We start from the raw sequence: 19,256 nt of genomic DNA on the forward strand, positions 1-19,256 counted from the left end.
AATGCCGTTCTTCCCCATTTCTGTGAATGACAGCTTCCCTGGCCCCTCCCTGTTCGCCGCCCCCCCCCCCCCCCGTTTTCCTTTGCTTATTTCTCCGTCACTTCTTCCCCTCTCCTCCCATAAATTCCTGAATTATTTCAGTTTTGTAGAGAGAGAGAGAGAGTGCAAATGGAAGAGAGGACACAGAAAAAGAGAGGGAGAGAACCCTGGGGCACCTGGCTGGCTCCATTGGTAGAGCATGCTTTTTTTTTTTTTTGACTCTAAGATTTTTTTCATTTTTAAGTTTTTTAATGCTTATTTATTTTGAGAAAGAGAATGCAAGCAGGGGAAGGGCAGAGAGAGGGAGAGAGAGAACTCTGTGCTGTAAGCGCAGAGCTTGACATGGGGCTCGATCTCACAAACCATGAGATCATGACCTGAGCCGAAATCAGGAGTTGGATGCTTCAGCAACTGAGCCACCTGGGCGCCCCAAGCATGCAGCCTTTGATCTCGGGGTTGCGAGTTGAAGCCCCATGTTGGGTGGAGAGATTACTGTAAAGTAAAATCTTAATACTTAAATATTTTTTGGACATTTCCAGTTTAGGTTTTTTGCATCAGATTATTTTGTTTTTAAACATCTTCACGCTCTAAGTCTGCACCCTCTGGCTCTGGTAACCCTGTTGGGGAGCTGATGAGTCCTTCCCTAACTGTAAGCTCTCCACAGAGACTTGAAGAGTGAATGATAAGCCGCACACGTGCTTGACCTCCCCGGATAGCTTTAGGCTGCGTAAGTAAGAGAACTTTTCTCTCCGTTTGTGCGATTTCAGCTAAACCCCAGTGGGGTGCCACACGGCATCCTGCACACACATACCTGTTGCTCCCACTAGGGGGCACATGTTAGCTCTTTCCAGACACGGGGGCGGGGCAGCACCTCCTGCTCAGCGTCCCGCCCCCCATGCTTAGACCCTGCAGACTGCGAGCGTCACAGATGGCCTGAACCCGAGGCCGCTGCCCGCACTGGAAGGCCAAGGACTCCCCGCAGTGTGAAAATGCAGTCCTGGCGTGTGTCCTGTGTGGAGGGACACAGCTCCTTGGGGGACGCTTGGGACATGGTGCGCCTCGCTGAGTGTCCGCTCCCGTCTCTGCAATTTGTCTTACACTTTCGAGCGGGAGTGTCCACTCGGGAGCCGTCCCTGGCAGGCCGCACGGGGAGTCCCCGTTGGGGGTGAGTATATACATGCTCAGCCATCTCGGAGGGTGACGAGCTCATTCTCCTGTGTCCTAGCGGTTCCACCCCCGTCCTTCCGCTGGGGACACGCTCCTACTCGGGTCTGTGTTCTTGTCGGGAAAGGACAGCAGTGTCCTTCAAAGGCTCGCCAGGTCAGTTGGGGGTCTGTCCAAGCTGCAGAATGCTAAGCTGCAATTAAATGAGTTGCAGATAAATGCTTTTACAGTGTTTCATATAATAAACACACAGAAGCAATACCAAGTTCTCTTTATGTGTAGTTATGTTTAGCTGCTTCAAGAAGGGAGGACTCTGCGTGGGGGCCCCGTAGGTTCACAGAACTGTATTTAGAGATCTGGGAAGCTGAAGTTTGTTTTAGGTAGGCTCCATGCCCAGCATGGGGCTTGAACTCATGACCCCAAGATGAAGAGCAACATGCTCTACCAACTGAGCCAGCCAGGAGCCCCCTGGGTAGCTGAACATAAGGTCTGCAGACCCGGGGCGCCATCCCACTTCAGTTCGGGTCATGATCTCATGGCTCGTGAGTTTAAGCCCTACGTTGGGCTCTGTGCTGACGGTGCACAGGGGGCCCCCACTTCGGATCCTGTGGCTGCTTCTCTCGGTTCCCCTTTCCCACCCTCCGTCCTGTGCTCGCTCGCTCGCTCTCTCTAAAATACGCAGACACATTTCTGTGAAAATGTCAAGGAAATTGGGAAGGACTTCTTAAGATTTCTCTGGGACTTCTGGGGCACCTGGGTGGCTCAGTCGGTTGGGCATCCACCACCAGCTCAGGTCAGGATCTCACATGGCTCTGTGCTGACAGCTCGGAGCCTGGAGCCTGCTTCGGATTCTGTGTCTCCCTCTCTCTCTGCCCCTCCCCAGTCACGTTCTGTCTTTCTCTGTCTCTCAAAAATAAACGTTAAAAAGAAAAAAAAGGATTTCTCTGGGACTTTTAGGTAGGCCCTGTTTGATATTTTGCTCACTTAAGGTTAGTATTGCTCAGAGTTTTCATTACTCTTCAGGCGAATTTTTCTTTTACTTTATTTAGTGGATTCGTATTTGTTCCTCATAATACATAGTTCCATCTTCATTATCTTTTCTCCTCAAAAATGTTTCTGCATTGGTGCCTTCTTTCCTGTTTTGCTAGGAGCCTGGGCAGGTAATGCCCAGAACCAGGCCCCGCCCCTCCTTACCAGCCAGACTTGGGGCTGTGGGGTCCCCACTGCGGGCCCCCCATGTGGCCTCCCAGCCGGTCTGTGCTGTCCGTGCCTCGCTTTGTGTCCACACACAGGATTCTGTGCAGCCGCTGTGGGGTCGCTCCTTCCTCCCAGATCCTGACAATAACCTGACCTTGACCTTCCTGTCCTCTTCCCAACACTCAGGAGCTGCTATTTAATACACAGAAAAAGGGGGGGCAAATGCTAAAACCCACGTCTGAATCTGTCAGAGCAGCTGCTGTTGGCATTTTGGTCTAGTCCGTCCTTTGTGGTGGGAACTGTCGTGTGCATTTGTTGAGTGGTGGCCCCGGCCTCCCACCGGATGCCATCTGGCAGCCCCGGCTGTGATAGTCCCACCCACCTGCTGAGTGCCCCGCCAGGGGCCGAACAGCCCCGGGCTGAGAACCACTGTTTTCCACCAACTCGGAATAGAGCAGTTGTTGTCAGTGACCCACTTGGATTCTTTTTATTTTAAATATTTCCGCCATGCCTACCAATGACGGGACGGTAGTCCCTGCAGAGCAGAGGGCTCTTTTGCCTCTTGGTGGTAACCGCAGAGTCTTGGCCCTCCCCCTGATACTTCTGCGTTTCTCGGCAAGAAAGCTCGAGGCCCTGGGTAAAGCCCCTTGGCCGTGGCTGCAGCCCACAGGCCGGCCAGGGACTCTGGCCACCGGGGCGGGTGCAGCAAGGGGCACTTCTCAGCCAGCGGTGTTGGTAAACATCTGGGGGTTTTTGTTTGTTTGTTTGTTTTTTGAAAATCAGCCTTTTAATCTAGTTGAACCCAATGAGTGGAGAAAGAACTAAACCATTTTTTCCCTTGAGATTGTTTCTAAGAATAACAGGTCAGAGGTGTCTCTTCCATAGGAAACTGACATCCCCATCTGGGGGTTTTACATTGGTTGTTTCTGGTTGCAGCTCAGGGAACCTGTAACACTGGGCCAGCTGGGTGGCTCAGTCAGTTAAGCGCCTGACCCTGGGCTCAGCTCAGATCTTGATCTCAGGGTTGTAAATTCAGGCCCCGCTTTGGGCTGTATGCTGGGCATGGAGCCTAGTTCTAAAAGTACATACATACATACATACATACATGTATGTATGTTAACAAAAAAGAAAAATGGTAAAATCTCAAGGAAATGAAGTTCTCTGTAGAGATCTAGCATAACGGGCTGTCCGTGTTCACAGGTGACTCAGTCCTCCCAAAAGCACCGGGGCCCCTGCCTCCACAGAGCATGTCAGCCGGGGCCTGGAGGCCCCGCTCCTCCATCCCTGAGCCCCTTAGCTCTCTGTCATGTGTCTCCTCCTCTGGTGTCCTCAGCTCTGGAACTGGACTGTCTGGGTGTGAGTCCCCATACATCGCTGGCCAGGTCTTCCTGTCTGTGTCACAGTTTCCTCGGCTGCAGACGGGAGTTGTGACAGGGGCATCCTTGTGCAACAACATATGCACACCGTCGGCTGGGGGCTGGCCGGCTGCCACAGTGCCTGGCACGCTCGCTGTGGGCGCCCGTCTGTGAGGGTCCAGGGACACAGCTAGTGTGCGTGGACGGAGCGGCCCTGCGCGTGGCCTCCAGCTCTCTGCAGTGTGCTCTCCTCCCCCTTCCTTCGCAGCGTGCAGAAAACAGGTCACTTGTTTGCCTGGCTGCCTGCCTGGGGCAGAATCCTGGGCCGTCACGGCCTCGGCGAGCCGCAGTGGACCGTTAGACCGCTCTTGTGCCCTCGCTGAGTAAGGCCGGCCTCCTCTCCGCGCTCCTCCTTGCCTCCAGTGTGCGCGTGTCCCTCGGCACCCCAGGTTCTCACACTGGTGCCCTGAATTCATTGTACAACCGCTGGTAGCACAAAATTTCTTTAAAAAAATTTTGTGTGTGTGTGTTTTATTTATTTTTGAGAGACAGAGAGACAGCGTGAGCAGGGAGGGTCAGAGAGAGAGGAAGACACAGAATCCAAAGCTCCAGGCTCTGAGCTCGCTGTCAGCACAGAGCCTGACGTGAGGCTCGAACTCACGAACCCTGAGATCAGGACCTGAGCCGAAGCTGGACATTCAACTGACTGAGCCACCCAGGCGTCCCAGCACAAAATTTCTTTAAATCCCTTTTCCTGTTTTGTTAAAAAAAAAGTTCCAGATTGAATCACGCCGTTCCTTCCCCTCCCAGCATCAGTTAAAGTCCGTGCTTCCAGAAGATGCGCCTTTTGATGCAGGGGATGCAGGGCGTCTGGGGGGAGGGCGCTGACTGTCCTGGATTTGCATTTCAGGATGTTTGACCAACCTGTTCTGGGGACAGTTGGCTGCCCTGTTTGTGTCCGACGCTGGGCTAGGCTTGCACAGGGAGTCATTTGAATTCATGTGAGTGATGGGCAGTGCAGAGGGTGGCTCTCTGCCAATCAGAACCAAGCCTGCCCGGGTCCCCGGTCAGAGTGGGAGGGTCTGCCTGGCCCAGCTCCTCTTGGTGCCTGGCCCTGGGGGACATGGTTCAATTTCTCCTGCGTGGGGGCTCAAGACGCTGTCCTCTCATTGGGCCCGTGGGGGAGCCATGTTTCAAAGGTTTTTGGGGAGAAGCGATATGAAAGGAGTTCAGCCTTTTGTCTTATTTTATTTTTTAATGTATGTATTTGAGAGAGAGAATCCCAAGCAGGCTCCACGCTGTCAGGGCAGAGCCCAGTGCGGGGCTTGAACTCACAAACCTTGAGATCATGACCTGAGCCAAAATCAAGTCAGGCGCCCACTTGACTGAGCCACCCAGGCGCCCAGGTGTCAGCCTTCTAAATACCTCGTATGTATCATCTTTTGGTGGTTTTAACCATTCTGTTTGAAAGGAGGCTTTCTACTTGTCTAGTGGAGAACGGCGAGCAGGGAGAGGAGCAGGGAGAGGAGGTCGTGTGGTTTCCTAGGAGACCGTACAAGTAGTGATGACGCACATCCGTACAGGTTGGAGGGGCGAGCCGCCCGTCGGCTCTTCCTGCGGGTTCCCGACAGCCCGCAGCTGGGACTGAGAGGCACCGGGCAGGGGGCGAGGTGAAGTGAGGTCTGTGTGGGAGCCCCAGTTCGGAGAGGGGAGCAATGGCAGGTGCCACACTTGAAGCCACATGGTGTGGGGGCTTTACAAGGTGCACCTCTGGCAGACAGCGGGCAGGCTTGGGTACCCTGGGCCCACACGCTTGGCTGTTTGCGTGATCAGGTCAGAGGAACATGACGCATCTGTGGTTTGCCCGTCCGCAGAGGCTGGAGGTTGGCCGGGGCGGGCCTCTTGCTCAGAGAACAGAACATTCTCTGTTCAGTGTGGAGCTGGTGGGGCCCATTCCTCCAGCCCCCGACCACCCCCACTGCCTTTGTCCTGTTACCGCCTCCAGATCCCACAAACATACCTTCATGCCTTTCCTTCTCCACCTCGAACATGCTGCACGAAAGGGGGCGCGTGCGGTAGGACGCTTTCTGGATGGGCGATGCTACAGAAGTGCCAGTTCTAATAGGAATGTCCATGTGCCTCTTTACCAACAGAGAACTTGGAATATAACGTGGAGCCTCAAGAAATCTCGCACCCCGATGTGGGACGCTATTTCTCGGAGTTCACCGGCACTCACTACATCCCGAACGCAGAGCTAGAAATCCGGTATCCGGAGGATCTGGAGTCTGTGTATGAAACGGTGCAGAATATTTACAGCGCAAAGAAGGAGGACGTTGAGTAGCGTCCGGTAGAGGACACAGAGCCTCCTCTGCCGCCGCCGCGTCCCGGAGAACAGGATTCCGGAAGAGGACGTCTCCACGGGTCTCTCTGGATTCACCCCACCAGGAAAGCCACTTAGCCAGTAGCGCTGGCTGCCTCCTGCCAAGTTTAAATGACGTGTGCTCTCCTCCGGCTGCATAGACAATGTCGCTCTCCGCCTACACTAGTGATTCATTTGACGGCACTGTGTTCAGTGGCATGGCTTGTGTGCTTGTCCTGTGGTGACAGTTTGTGACCCTCTGTCTTCATGACGCCTCGCAGTCAACAGAGTCATCCTCCCCGCCCACTTCCCCTTAACGTCTGTCTACACTCGTCTCCGACTGTTTCATTTGCCAGACTGCCGGGGCTCTGTGTTTGCACCGGCTCCTTTCCGGGGTCGCCGTGGAGCGCGGGCCCCTTCGCCCTTTCCGCTGGTCTTCAGCTGCGAGTGGTGGCGGCGGCGTCTGAGCAGCGGGGACATTGACACACGGATGGTGATCGGAACCATCCCGCTTGATTTGTTCCGATACGTGAAGCAGATTCCAGCCGTCTTAACCCTTCCCTTGGAAGCGGGAGCGCGGCCGCGTCCTCCCGGCTCCTCCCAGGTCCCTGCTCCTCTCTCTGCGAATCCCCAGTTTTCTGTCTCCGTAGTGAGAGCTTGTGAGAAAGTGCCCCATGATGGCCTCTATGGGTGGGTTTTCCCACATTCGCCTACTCTTCCTCCCTTTGAAATAACTACTTTTTTCCTCCTTTAATTTTAAAAATTATCCCAGTATTATAAATAGATCTTAAGTCGGTGATGGGTTCTCTTTATATAGTAGGAAGTACAATCTGGTGTTAAAACGTTTGCTTTTAGAAACCACACTCTGTAGTCTCCAAAGACCCAGAGAAGGTTTCACTTTTGTAGTCAGAAACAAAGAAAGAATGAACCTTACACATTTTTTAAGAAGGAAGGAGGAGGTCCCATGTCCCCTGTCATCCCTCAGAATCACCCTTAGTTAGACCTGCCGGGTGTGGCGGGGTAGACGCCACTAAAACGTCTTTTCATTTGAGGAGTGCTTGGTCCCTGGGCGAGGAGGCGGGGGCGCCCTGCTCCCGCGAGTCCCGCTGCCCCGGGGGTCCCCCTGGCCCCTGCTCCCCACCCGTGGCCCCTGCGCGTGAGGGCACAGGGCTGCGCTGCCCCGTGGCCGCCACGCTCCACCTGCCTCCACCTGCTGGTCCTCACTCGAGCTAGCTAATTTGTAGTTAACCCGTAGGAGCTAACTTCTGGAGTTAGGACCTAGTGACATTACCCTCGGAGTTGAAAAGAATCCACTTGCTCTGATGAGCGAGGAGGCTTCCCGGGCTGTGACCCGACCCTGCCTCGCCTGCCTTCTGTGCATTTATTTGCATGTGGTTCCCCACGCCCTGTTTGATGGCGGCCTCAGTACCCCCTTTGGAAGCCCTGGGGCGACCGAGGTTTGGGGCCACCAGAGACCACTTAGGAGTCCCTGAGGGCTGGTGAGCAGCTGTTAGAGAGACGAGGGTCTGGCCGGCCCCTGCCCGCCCGAGCTCGCTCTCGCCAGCCCGATCCAGAGCCCCATGGTGGCCTGGGAATGTGACCACTCCCCGCACCCAGCCCGCCGAGGCCGGGGTCTGACACTACTCTGATCTAAAGGTGAGAACTAGTTAATCCAGAGGTAATACTAACAGAAGCATTACTAGGAAACTGTGGAGCATGCTCAGTTATCATTGTTGGTTTTCTGGTTTGATTTCCTTTTTTCTTAGAGTAACATCAAAGCCAAGAAGGATGGTTTTATCTTTACTGACCCAATGTAAATATGTATCTAGACTGTTTCTAAATGTGTTTCTTCATGAATGCTTCATTTGGCTCCAGGAAGCCTGTGTCACCTGTGTAAGTTGGTATTTGGGCACTTTATATTTTTCTAAAAACGTGTTTTGGATCTCCTGTACTCTAATAAATCTTAAGTTTCTTTTTAAAATTTTTTCCACAAGTTTTCTCCATTTTAAGAAGTCCTGTTCTAACAAAGTGGGACTTTCACGATGTTAAAATACTAAATATTTGGATATAGTAACTTCTTTTCTCTTCAAATGAATGCCAAGATTTTTTTGTACAATGATTAATAAATGGAACTTACCCAGAGAAACCACACACGTGGCCTGCCCGGTCTCGTTTCGGAACAGAAAGCCCGGCCCTGACGGCAACAGATCATCTCTGGCTTCTCTTCTGATCCAAACACGCAAAACTTTGCTCTCCTGGATTTTTTCTTAGCGTTGGTGAGTGAACAGGGTACCTTTATTCTGTGGGCTCCTTGCCAAACAGCAGATTTATAAGCTGGCGGGGAACATTGAGGGAACTGGTTGTAAGGCGAACATTGCTCCTTTTTGCTGATGTTAGAGGACTTAGTAGGAAGGGAGAAGGGCAGGAGCCCGGTGCGTTGTTAACGGGGCAACAGCTGCACAAGGTGCCGCGCGTCCACACCCCGCGGAGCACGCGGTGTCTGTGACGTCCCCGTGTGCCGCACGGAGAGCAGTGCCCTGGCCTGCACGGTCCCCGGCCTCCTGCACCGCGCTGGGCCTCCGACCTTCAACGCGCTGTCGTGCGGTGTGACTTTATGAGAGGAGAGCGTACCGTGCCGTGTCTTCCTGCCTCTTAGACCCTAGAACTTTCCTCCGCCACACATGCGCGCGCGCGCGCGCGCGCGCGCGCACACACACACACACACACAGCATCCCCAAGGTCCAGTGTTTGCGGATGTACTTTGGGAAACACTGTGCCCAAAACTAGTCTACCTTCTCAGGCTAGTTTGGCCTGAGAAGCATCTCTCGTTTGAAAACTTGCATCTAACCCGATTTTGAAAGTCCGGCTTCGTGTTGTCTCCACCGCAAGTGCATCCACACAGCAAAGTTGTTTTACCGCGGGAGCCAGCGTCCGTCCTGTTGCTAAGTCAGTTTTACATCTTCTAATTCCTACTTCAAGGCTTGTTCTCATTTTAAAATGTCTCTTTCTAAACACATTGAGTCAAACGTTCACATTCTAGGCTTTCTTCTACCACTAGAAGGAGAAATACTTGTTTTCCTTTCTCCAGACTCCAAGTACATAAAATCTGACTACCAGCTCCTTTTTCATTTGAAAAGAATCCTGTGGCCATAATAGTCCAGATGTAGCTCTTCATGTATTTCTGTTTGTTTTTTGGAGGAAAGGAGTGAATGTTCACCTGGATGAAATGCAGAATCGGGCCCTGTGACCGTTTCTTTCTGGAGACCTCAACAGTTGTATTGCATGTGTGATTTTGTACTGCAAGCTTGCCTTGAGCCAGCACTGGCCGAATCTGTATTCTCCACAGCCGCCCTCGAAGGCAGGGCCAGGTAGTAACTTATTTTTGCGGGCCTCATAAGGTCACATGTTCTTTGTTTTTTAAAAACGTAGAAGACCTTCTCGGCCCTGGGCTGGTCAGACCCGTGGGGCCCCCAGCATCCCACCGCACAGACGGGGGCCCCGAGATTGCTGGTGGGACAGCGGGCGGGAACCCGGGGTGTCTGACCTCCGAGCCCCAGCCCTGGACAACCACACTACCGCCAACTTTAGCAACTACCTCGCACTGGTTTTATCCTTTGCAGCCACTTCTAAACGTTTCAGTTCTGAAAACTTAGCAATCGTTGAGAGGAAAGGACATTCCTTCGGTGACTCAAATTCTGTGCAATTATAGAATAAATGTATTATGGCCATTTAGCAATGATTGTATTAGGGTAATGCTAGTTCTGTAATAAATAGACCCAAAAATATACCGTGACTTGAACACAATAGAACTTTCTTGCTCACCTAACACGGGGCCAGGGACCAGGGTGGGCGGGGCCTCCGGTGGGCGGGGCCTCCGCTGGCGGTCCGCCGTGTGCAGCTCCAAGAGCACCGAGGGGCCATCTTCCACCCGCCCCGGAGGGACGAGTCTGGAGGGCTCCATGCTCGGAGGCTGGGGCTGGCCCTTGGCGGCACGGCCACTCCCGTCCCGCGGGGGAGCTGGGAACAAAGACCTGCAAACCGATGTGGCCAGCCCACTCTGGGTGTGCTCTCCCCACGGCGGGACAGGACACGCCTCCTCCCTGGAGAGACCGCCTCTGCGAGGTCAGGCTGTCTACGGTGATGGTCACTGACAGGGGGGTGGGGGGCGGCTCAGGGCAAGTCACGTGTGTCACTTCTGCCTCAGGAGCCCGGACGAGTCACGCACCCACCCACAGCCTGGCTCCAGGGGGTCTCGGGAACGCCCCCCCCCCCCCCGTGTGCCCAGGAGGAAAAGGGAAGGTTTGGGGGCCCCGCCTCCTCTGTGCCTCTCACCCCACCCTCTCCTACGCACTGCCTGCGTCCTGCCCAGAGTCCGTCCCGCGTGGCTCCTTGGGGACCAGCCCCATGAACTACAAGTTTTGACGCCCCTCCCCCCACCACCCCTGAACGTGCTGCGGTACAAAGTGCCACCTGGAAAAAGAAGGAACGAGATGCACAGAAGCTGCCATGCCGCCAGTGACAAGATACTGCTGGGCAGGCACCGGGAAGCCGCCCCCGCCACCCTGGGTGGGGAGAGTGGCTGCTGCGCCCTCCTGCCCTGTGCCCAGTCCTCCCAGGTCGCGCCATGAGCCGGGGGTGGGGGTGCGTCCTCTCTGGGAGCTGGGCAGCCTGACCGTGTGCTTCTACCTGGTGGAGGTTTGGGGCAGCCAGCTTGTGGTTCCCGGGCAGCGATCCCCTCGAACCCTCAGCCAGCTACTCACCCATCTTTGCCCATGATCATTCTTTTCCAGAACTTTCCGATCTCTATTTCCTTGCCCGTGGCTGTCTCTTTCCCCATCCCCTGACTTCAGTCTATTAGCCACAGTGGAGTCCAGCTGTTTACCGAGCCTGCGTGGCTCAAAGTGATTCTCACGCTCCTCTCTTGCGGGGGGTGCACGGAACCAGTTCCCTTTTTGAACGGAGGAAGCCCAGGATTTCTGACCTCTGGTTCTCGAATTTTCCCCTGAGCGTCTTCCCCGTGACTGCAGCAGGCAGCCAGCACCCGCCGTCTTCCCCTGAGCTGCTGGCCCCGGACTCACTGCAGCCCCGGTGTCTCCACTTCCAAAAGGTGAGCAGAGCCCCAGACACGGGCCCCCGACTGCCAAGCCGACTCCGTGCCACTTAGGTCTTCGTAATGGCGGATCCCCTTCCAAGGCGTTGAGTTTTGGGGGTGACGGAGGTGCAGGGGAGGGTGGGTTTTTGTTAAGTTTAAAGTTAGGCTAATGTTTCCATAGGAAATTCTCCTTCCCCGTTTGGCTGTGCAAAAAAAACAAAAAACAAGAAACCCACAACTGAAGACAATGATGGCAAGTTTTCTGGGGATTAGAAAGAGCTAGAAAGCAAACTGTTCAGTGAACTCAGGAATAGAAGTTGACAGAGTAAAGAGACCTGGGGGAGAACCAGCCGGCCGGTTCTAGAAAGAATCCTCGCAGGGCCAGAGTTCCCAACTGCTTCCCTTAGAAGGACACAGCTGCTCTTAGGGGACAAGGAGGGTCAGGGTGTCTCTGGCCTGGCTGCACCTTCATTCAAAATAATAAGCCACAGTGGGGTCCTTGTGAGGGGGCCCGCCCTGAGCCCCACCGGCTGTTTCTGTGCAGAGGGCTTTGCCCACCGGCTCTCCTACGTCCCCCCTCAGACCCCCATCCCCGGCTCTGCTCAGCCTGTTTTCTAGTATTGCCCCCACCCACCCATCCCAGGAAATTCACACAAGTTCTTCTTCATCACTCCCCCCATGAAATTGTTTTCCTTTTTTTTTTTTCAATTTAGGTGAAATTCCCATGACATAAAATGAACCATTTTATTATTTTTTAATGTTTATTTCTGAGAAGGAGAGTGACAGAGTCCAAGTAGGGGAGGAGCAGAGAGCGAGGGAGACACAGGATCCGAAGCAGGCTCCATGCTCCGAGCTGTCAGCACAGAGCCCGATGTGGGGCTCGAACTCATGAACTGTGAGATCATGACCTGAGCCAAAGTCAGATGTTTAACCCACTGAGCCCCCCCGGGCGTGTAAAAATGTACTGCCCAGTGGCATTTAGTACATTCACAGAGTTGTGCGACTACCACCTCTGTGTACATCAAAACACTTTCATCACCTCAAAGTAAAACCCTGTACCAGTTAAGCGACCACTCCCCATCCCTCCCTCCCCCAGGTGCCCCACCGACTTCATGGAAATGGGGTCAGGCAGTATGTGGTCCTTGGCGGCTGGCCTCTCTCACTTAGCGTTTTCAGGGTCCATCCACTCAGTAGCGTGAGTCACTGCTCCGTTCCTTTTAAGGCCGAATACTATTCCATTGTTTGGACATGCCACATTTTGTTTATCCATTCCGCTGCTGATGGACACTGAGGTTGTTTGCACTTTGGGGCTGCTGGGGAGAAAGCTGCCATGAGCCCTGCGTGAGGTTTTTCGTCTGCTTGTGCACTGTATGGACACCCGTGCTGGATAAATCCCGAGTCACGACTTTTCATCCTGCCCAGCAACTGTTTTCCCTTCGGAGGCAAGGTCGCCCCACTGAGTATGTGAGCCCTCCCTGGGAGGCGGCACTGGGAAGAGCTGCCATCTCTGGCTTCTAACTGGTTGCCCACTGCTGTCCTGAATGTCTTTTTTTTTTTTTTTATGTTTTTTATTTCTTTTTGAGAGACAGAGACAGCATGAGCAGGGGAGGGTCAGAGAGTGAGGGAGACACAGAATCTGAAGCAGGTTCCAGGCTCTGAGCTAGCTGTCAGCACAGAGCCCGACGTGGGGCTCAAACCCACGAACCGTGAGATCATGACCTGAGCTGAAGCCGGACGCTTAACCGACTGAGCCACCCAGGTGCCCCTCCTGAATGTCTTTTAATGCGCCCACCTAGGTGCCAGGAGGTCTGCCCACAGAAGTACCTTTCTGTCACCTGCAAGTGCTAAATTGTATACCCTAAAGCCCTGTGGGGATCCCTATTACCCAGTTTTTGCCCTGGTTTGCCTCTTCTAAAAATGGAATGAAAACGGGGCACCTGGCTGGCTCAGTCGGTAATGCATCGGACTCTGGTATCCCAGGGTTGTGAGTTCGAGCCCTACCTTGGACTTGGAGCCTAGTTTAAAGAAAAAAAAAAAAGTAGGATGAATAAAAGGGCAGTCTTAAGACTCTGGGTAATGGCTACCTTTGTCTCAAACTGTTCCCAGGAGATTAGAGAGTGTGAAAGCCAGAGGGCCGCTAGACCATTGTTCCCGACATTTTACAAAGAGAAATAATGAGGCCCGTGGAGGGCATAAGCGCCTTCCCCGACAGGTGGCTCAGAACACGTACTGGAGCCTGAGCCTTTGGACTTGACTGCAGAGGTGTTTCTACTGCCCCCAGATTGCTTCTTCCGAGGGGTTCCTTGCCCTACATCATCTCTCACTATTTGGATTCAGATCCTTGTTAAATTTCTCCCTCGCTAACTGAGCCATGGCAACCTGCCTCTCATGTCACGCCCATTCACTGTGACGGGGAACGAGCAAAGGTCACTTCTCCCGCATTGTCTTGGCAATTTGTCCTCTTGAAGTTTGGGGAACTCTTATTCAAAACCTGCAAAGGCTTCTTCTTTTTTTTTAATGTTTATATTTGAGAGAGAGAGAGAGAGAGACTGAACCCTAGCAGGGTATGGGGCAGAGAGAGAGAGGGAGTCACAGAATCTCTGACACGGAGCTCAAACCCGTGAACCGCGAGATCATGACCTGAGCCAAAGTCAGATGTGTAACCGACTGAGCCACCCAGGCGCCCCAAAACCTGCAAAGACTTTTTAAAGACAGTTGCTTTCTTCCCCTCCAGCTTTATGGAAGTATAATTGATCTCTGGCATTTAAATTCTCTTGTGTAAGTGTAACTCAAAATACAATTTCTCCTCAGGCAGGGGTCAGCCGACTTCTGGAAAGGGCCAGATAGCAAGTATTTTTGGCTGAAGTTTCAGGCCACATGATTACTCAGGCCTCTGCCTTGTAGCAGGAAAGCAGCCATCGGCAACATGTCAATGAGTGAGTGTGGCTTTGTGCCAATAAAACTTTATTTACAAAAACAGGCATGAGCTGGGTTAGGCCCATGGTCTGTAGGTTACTGACTCTACTGTACAATCCACTTGACTATTTAAACAGAAGCCTAAGCAGAAGCCACATCAGAAAGTTGAAAGAGGGTCAGGGTACCTGGCTGGCTCAGTCGGAAGCATGCAACTCTTGATCCTGGGGTAGTGAGTTCAAGCCCCATGTTGGGTGTAGAGAGGACTAAAAAAATACAGAAACTTTTTTAAAAAGCTGAAAACGGGAATAGAAACGCACATACCCTGCACCCAGCTTCAACATTTACTGTATTCTATTTCCCTTCTCTCTGTGCGTTTCCCCGCCGACCCATTGGAAAATGTCTCCGTCAACCTGAGACTTCTCCCTAAGTTCTTCGGTGCATCTCTCCTAAGAACGGGGACGCTGTCCTCCCCAGCCATAGTGCCACACGCACCTGAAAAAGGCATCCTCAGTAGCATGAGCTTGGGTGTTAAGGACCAGCCAGCGTTCCCACAGAACCTTCCACCCCTTCCCATTTCTCGGAGCACCCTGGGAGCACCCTGGGAGCACCCTGGGAGCACCCGGGAAGCTGTTAGAGAGAAGCTGTTGAAAATCACTCACCAGGAAGTCGGTTTGCCCGAACTGAACTTGCAGCCTCTCGACAACAAAAGACCTGGGGTGTCAGGTAAGCTTAAGGCTCTGAGATAGTCCTTGACTAGGGGCATAAAATTCAGCAGAAACAGGTTTTTTTTTAAGTGTTCGCTAATTTAGCAGAGATGCCCCCTGCCCCGCAAAGGGATGGGTTGCTTACATTTTCCAGTTACGGCTTAGCGGGAGCCCCCAGAATTAGCTCTGTGTCTCTGTCTCCTTAGAGCCAGTGCACTGGGTCCTTTAACTTCTGCCTGGAAGCTTCTTTAGTTACAACAAGGACCCTAATTCCATTGACTGTGTTGGCTCTAAGAACAATGATTTGGGCCCAGGTGTAAGAAAATAACCCATCTAGGGGTCCCTGGGTGGCTCAGTGGTTAAGCGGCTGACCTTGGCTCTAGTCATGATCTCACAGTTTGTGGGTTCGAGCCCCATGTCAGGCTCTGTGCTGACAGCTCAGAGCCTGGAGCCTGCTTCAGATTCTGTGTCTCCCTCTCTCTGCCCCTCCCTCACTCACACTCTGTTTCTCTCTCAAAAATAAACATTAAAAAAGTTTTTTTTAAGGAAAACAACCCATGTAAGCTCCGTCTAAGAAGACCCTAATTCCATCGACTGCACTGTCTCTAAGAACACTGATCTGGGCTGAGGTCTAAGAAAATAATCCATCCAAGGTCGGTCCGGGGACTATGCTTTATTTCCGGGTCTGGTTCTCAGCAATTCCGTTTGCAGGTGCAGAGAACCTAACGGGCTCCCTTCTTCCAAGCCTCCCCCTCGTGTGAATGAGCCAGTGACGTACTGATTCACTGAAATGCTCACGTTCTTGCCTCTCACCCCTCCTGGGCCATAAGCCTCTACCCTCTTGGCCCACTCAGGACGCATGGCCGTCGCTAAGTCTCCCCCAACAGCCATTTCTTAGAAGCAAGCCAGCCAGCTCCATCTCCCACGACCCCATCTTCAAATGCGTCCTTAACACAGCGCCCTCCACTTCTCCCCTTCCAGGCTGGGGGGGGGGGGGGGGGGCGGGGAGCTGTTTGTTTTTCTGAGCCCTGGATAAAAGAGATGTTCTTACACAAACGTAGACTTGCAAGCATTCGTCTGCAGAGGTCCTGCCCAGAATCGTGATCCCGTGAGCTGGGGCTCGTCCAGGTCCCTTGGTCTAAGCTGATACTGTTCCCGAAACCTCCGGTGTGGCTCACGCACACTTTAGTCCAGCCGGGCTGGTTCTCCACTGGCGCTTGGCGCCGTTCTTCTCCATTTCTGCGAGTCTGTCCAACTGCCTTCAGGGCCTGGACCTCATGATGTGGAAGATGCGGTCAGCCGAGGTTTAGAACCAACTGGGACTCTCTTTTCAAACCTGGAATAACCCGGTTCAGTGTGGGGGGTGATTTAGACTCACAGTGGTCCCAGTTGGGTGCTGTCCTGGCTGCTGGGGCAACGGGGGCGGGGCGAGAAACCTCAGTGGGGTGTAGACCGTGAGCTCCCGACATCAGCATTCACACTACCGTTTGTACCCACAAAGGCTGACACTGTGGTAGGCAGATGCTTCTAGAACCTTAACCGAAGTCCGTTTACCTTCCCATAACGGACACCCTCCCCCAAAAGCACGAACGTCCCATACTGTCCAAGTTCACGCTCCTCGGAGCCTTGATTCTGTGCCAACCCTGGATGTGCTTGGAATGACCCTGGTTTTACCCACCAGGAAGCTAAAGCTCAGAGGAGTTGAGTAACCGGCCCAAGATGGCACAGACCCCCACCCCATCCTGCCGACTCCAAAACCCAAGTTGCTCTTTACAACTGCCACAGATGGAATGTTCCGGAATGTTCCGAGTCCCTCCCGTCAAGTTTGTATGTTGTAACCCAAACCCCAGTGTGATGGTAATTGCAGGCGAGGCCTTTGGGAAGTGACTAGGTCATGAAGGTGGAGCCCTTGTGAGGGGATTTCTGGCCTGATGAAGGGGACCCCAGAGACTTCCTGCCCGCCTTCCTCCATGTGCGGACACAGCAGGACGACCTCATCAGGGACCCAAGGAGCAGCTCTCACCAGTCACAGAGCCTGCTGCTACCCTGATCTTGGACCTACAGCCTCCAGAACTGTGAGAAATCAGTGTTCACTGCGTAAGCTCCCCCCCTCCCCATTTGGGGTGTTCCTGCTCCAGCAGCCTGAACAGATGAACGTAACTCCCCTGGGCGAGTGTACCTCTTTATCCTCCCGGAAACAAACAGAACAAGACAACCTCTTGTATAAAAGCGTCTAGAGTTGTCCGTGAAATTGTGACAAAATTTCAGCGAGTGTAGCTCAGTTCAGTTAGTTGAAGTGCTCGGGGTTGACTCGGGGCACGCCTTATGACCCATGCCGGAGCATGACTCACTCGTGTGCGCATCATCCTTTCGCCTTTCCAGGCAGGGACTAGAAGTTGCCATCCAAAGGCGTTCAGAGGACCACCTGTGGATTTCTTGGTTTCTCAGGATGGGACCTCCGTGCTCTCTAAATATGGGTATGTTCTTTGTCCTGGGCTAAGGCTCCTTCCGTGTTATCCACTGCAGTTGTACCATGCAGCCTGGTCTCAGCCTCCTCTGGGAGTGGGGCTGGGGGGTGGGGTACATATCCCTGCAGAACAGAAGGGCCAGTTCCGGGTCTCAGGTTTGTGACATTGGAGCCCCCATCCCCAGGTAAGCCACGGAGCAGGGAGGCAGAAGCCTCCTAACAGCGTTGTGCACGTGGCAATAGAGACAAATAGATGGTTCTGTGGTGAGGGCAGCCCAGGAGATCTGGGGCAACAGCTTTGTAGTTTCCTCTGGCCATGACGGACTCAGCTAAGTGTCACTGTCCAGGCAAGGTGCATTTGGCATGAGTCACCCCGTCAGGCAGCAGCCCTAAACCGTCAGCAGCACTAACCTTAATGTCTCACTGGGCTCCTGGCACTCTGAGACCTGGCGAGGGAACTCTGCTGAGCAGGGAGCACCCAGAGAGCCAGAAGGGAGCTAGCCGCCACACAAGATGGCCCCGGTGTCCTGCCAGCTGGTCTCACACCCCAGGCTGTGCTGTCCCCACCCGGGAACCCGTGTTCCCATTTGGGAAAGAGAGAGAGGGAGACTGGGAATTTTCCATTTTCCTTCCCTGGGTGACTCAGAAGAAAGCCAGATCTGTTCCCAGCTCGTTTTAACTACTCGTGTCATTTCTCTGGTGGAGCCTCACAGATCGGAGGCTGGGAGGGCTCCATCGGCCCCCACTCTGCCTCCTGATTCTAACTTCTCCTCGCGATCTGCTTCCCTCTCCCGCCTCCAGATGCCCCCATCTACAGAGGGCCCTCCCGCTGGCCTGGGTGTGCCGTCCCTCTGTCCTCATTTCATTAAAAAATTTTTTTTAATATTCTTATTTTTGAAAGAGAGAGAGAGCAGGAGAGGAGCAGAGAGAGAGGGACACACAGAATCAGAAGCAGGCTCCAGGCTCTGAGCTGTCAGCACAGAGCCCGACACAAGGCTCGAACCCACGAACCGTGAGATCATGACCTGAGTTGAAGTTGGACGTCTAATCTACTGAGCCACCCAGGCGCCCCTGAAAAACTCATTTGAGAAGGAAAAAGGAGGAAGCCATCCATTCCGTGAGTTGCCCCCAAACCTTTCCAGACACATAGACTCTAGTGATGGGTCGTGTCTATTGTTTTCTCGTTTTGTGTGTGTCATCTTTCCCAGCCAAGTACTGCTGCCGACAGAGGTGCTCCTTATGAGGTGTGTCACAGTGAGGCACAGACTGACAAATGTTTCTGGTAAAGGAAGGGTCAGTTAGTAACTAGTTTAGGCTTTGTGGGTCTGAGAGTCTCCGTTGCTCTCCTCAGCTCTGCTATTGTAAAAGGAAAAAGCCACAGACCTAAACAAACGGGCATGGCTGTGTACCAGTAAAACTTTATTTACAAAAACGGGCTAGCCATTCTTTGTCAACACCCGCTATAATGGCACGCGTGGCCAATGGGACGGCCTCTAGTCCCTTCTGTTCCCAGACTCTCTCCATGTGCTTAGCACCATGCCAAGGGAGTATGAGGTACTCATACGAGGCAGTTGGTGGTTGGTTAAAAGTACATCACGTCAAACCATGGATTTAGCAGAACCCTGGGGACACCTTACATCTTGGTTGCCTTTTCAATAGCTATTTCTCCTTCATTCTTACAAACAGAACCGAAACTGTGTTCTGGCAGCAAGGTACCTAGCTCCTTTAGTTAGATATGAACTAGCTACATGTGGTTAAAGCCAAGCATGGCTAACTCAGTTTGCCAGCGGTTGGTCTGGGAGAGGGTGTGGGACTCTGCCTGAGTCTGCACAGAGGTATTGGTTAAGATTTGGCTCCCTGATGAGAGGAGAAGGCTTTCCTTTCTGCCTCTCCTCCCATTCTGATCTGAATACAGATTTGAGAGGCTGTGATGTCTGGAGCTGCTGCAGCCACATTACGGCCA

The 19,256-nt window shown here is 53.2% G+C and overlaps 1 protein-coding gene and 2 long non-coding RNA genes across 5 annotated transcripts in view; 2 read left to right on the forward strand and 1 right to left on the reverse strand.

The window, feature by feature from the left end:
• The window catches only part of FBXO21 (F-box protein 21), a 46,259-nt gene extending 36,352 nt beyond the window's left edge, over positions 1 to 9,907 (forward strand). For all 3 annotated transcript variants that reach the window (XM_029921469.1, XM_029921470.1, XM_029921471.1), the window contains exon 12: positions 5,909 to 9,907. In XM_029921469.1, coding sequence (XP_029777329.1) covers positions 5,909 to 6,096 — 188 coding nt within the window. In that variant the 3' untranslated portion in view covers positions 6,097 to 9,907. The remainder of the gene's footprint in view (positions 1 to 5,908) is intronic.
• Positions 9,908 to 15,484: 5,577 nt separating this feature from the next.
• On the reverse strand, positions 15,485 to 16,579 carry LOC115277975. The gene is made up of 2 exons (XR_003902616.1): positions 16,505 to 16,579; positions 15,485 to 16,162 (listed from the first exon to the last, which is right to left on the reverse strand). It is a non-coding gene; the product is annotated as an uncharacterized LOC115277975 (long non-coding RNA).
• Positions 16,150 to 18,215, forward strand: LOC115277974. Its single transcript, XR_003902615.1, has 3 exons — positions 16,150 to 16,923; positions 17,209 to 17,303; positions 18,195 to 18,215. It is a non-coding gene; the product is annotated as an uncharacterized LOC115277974 (long non-coding RNA).
• The last annotated feature ends 1,041 nt before the right edge of the window (positions 18,216 to 19,256 follow it).

The sequence above is a fragment of the Suricata suricatta genome, chromosome 14 (assembly GCF_006229205.1).
Source record: "Suricata suricatta isolate VVHF042 chromosome 14, meerkat_22Aug2017_6uvM2_HiC, whole genome shotgun sequence".
NCBI lineage: Eukaryota > Metazoa > Chordata > Mammalia > Carnivora > Herpestidae > Suricata > Suricata suricatta.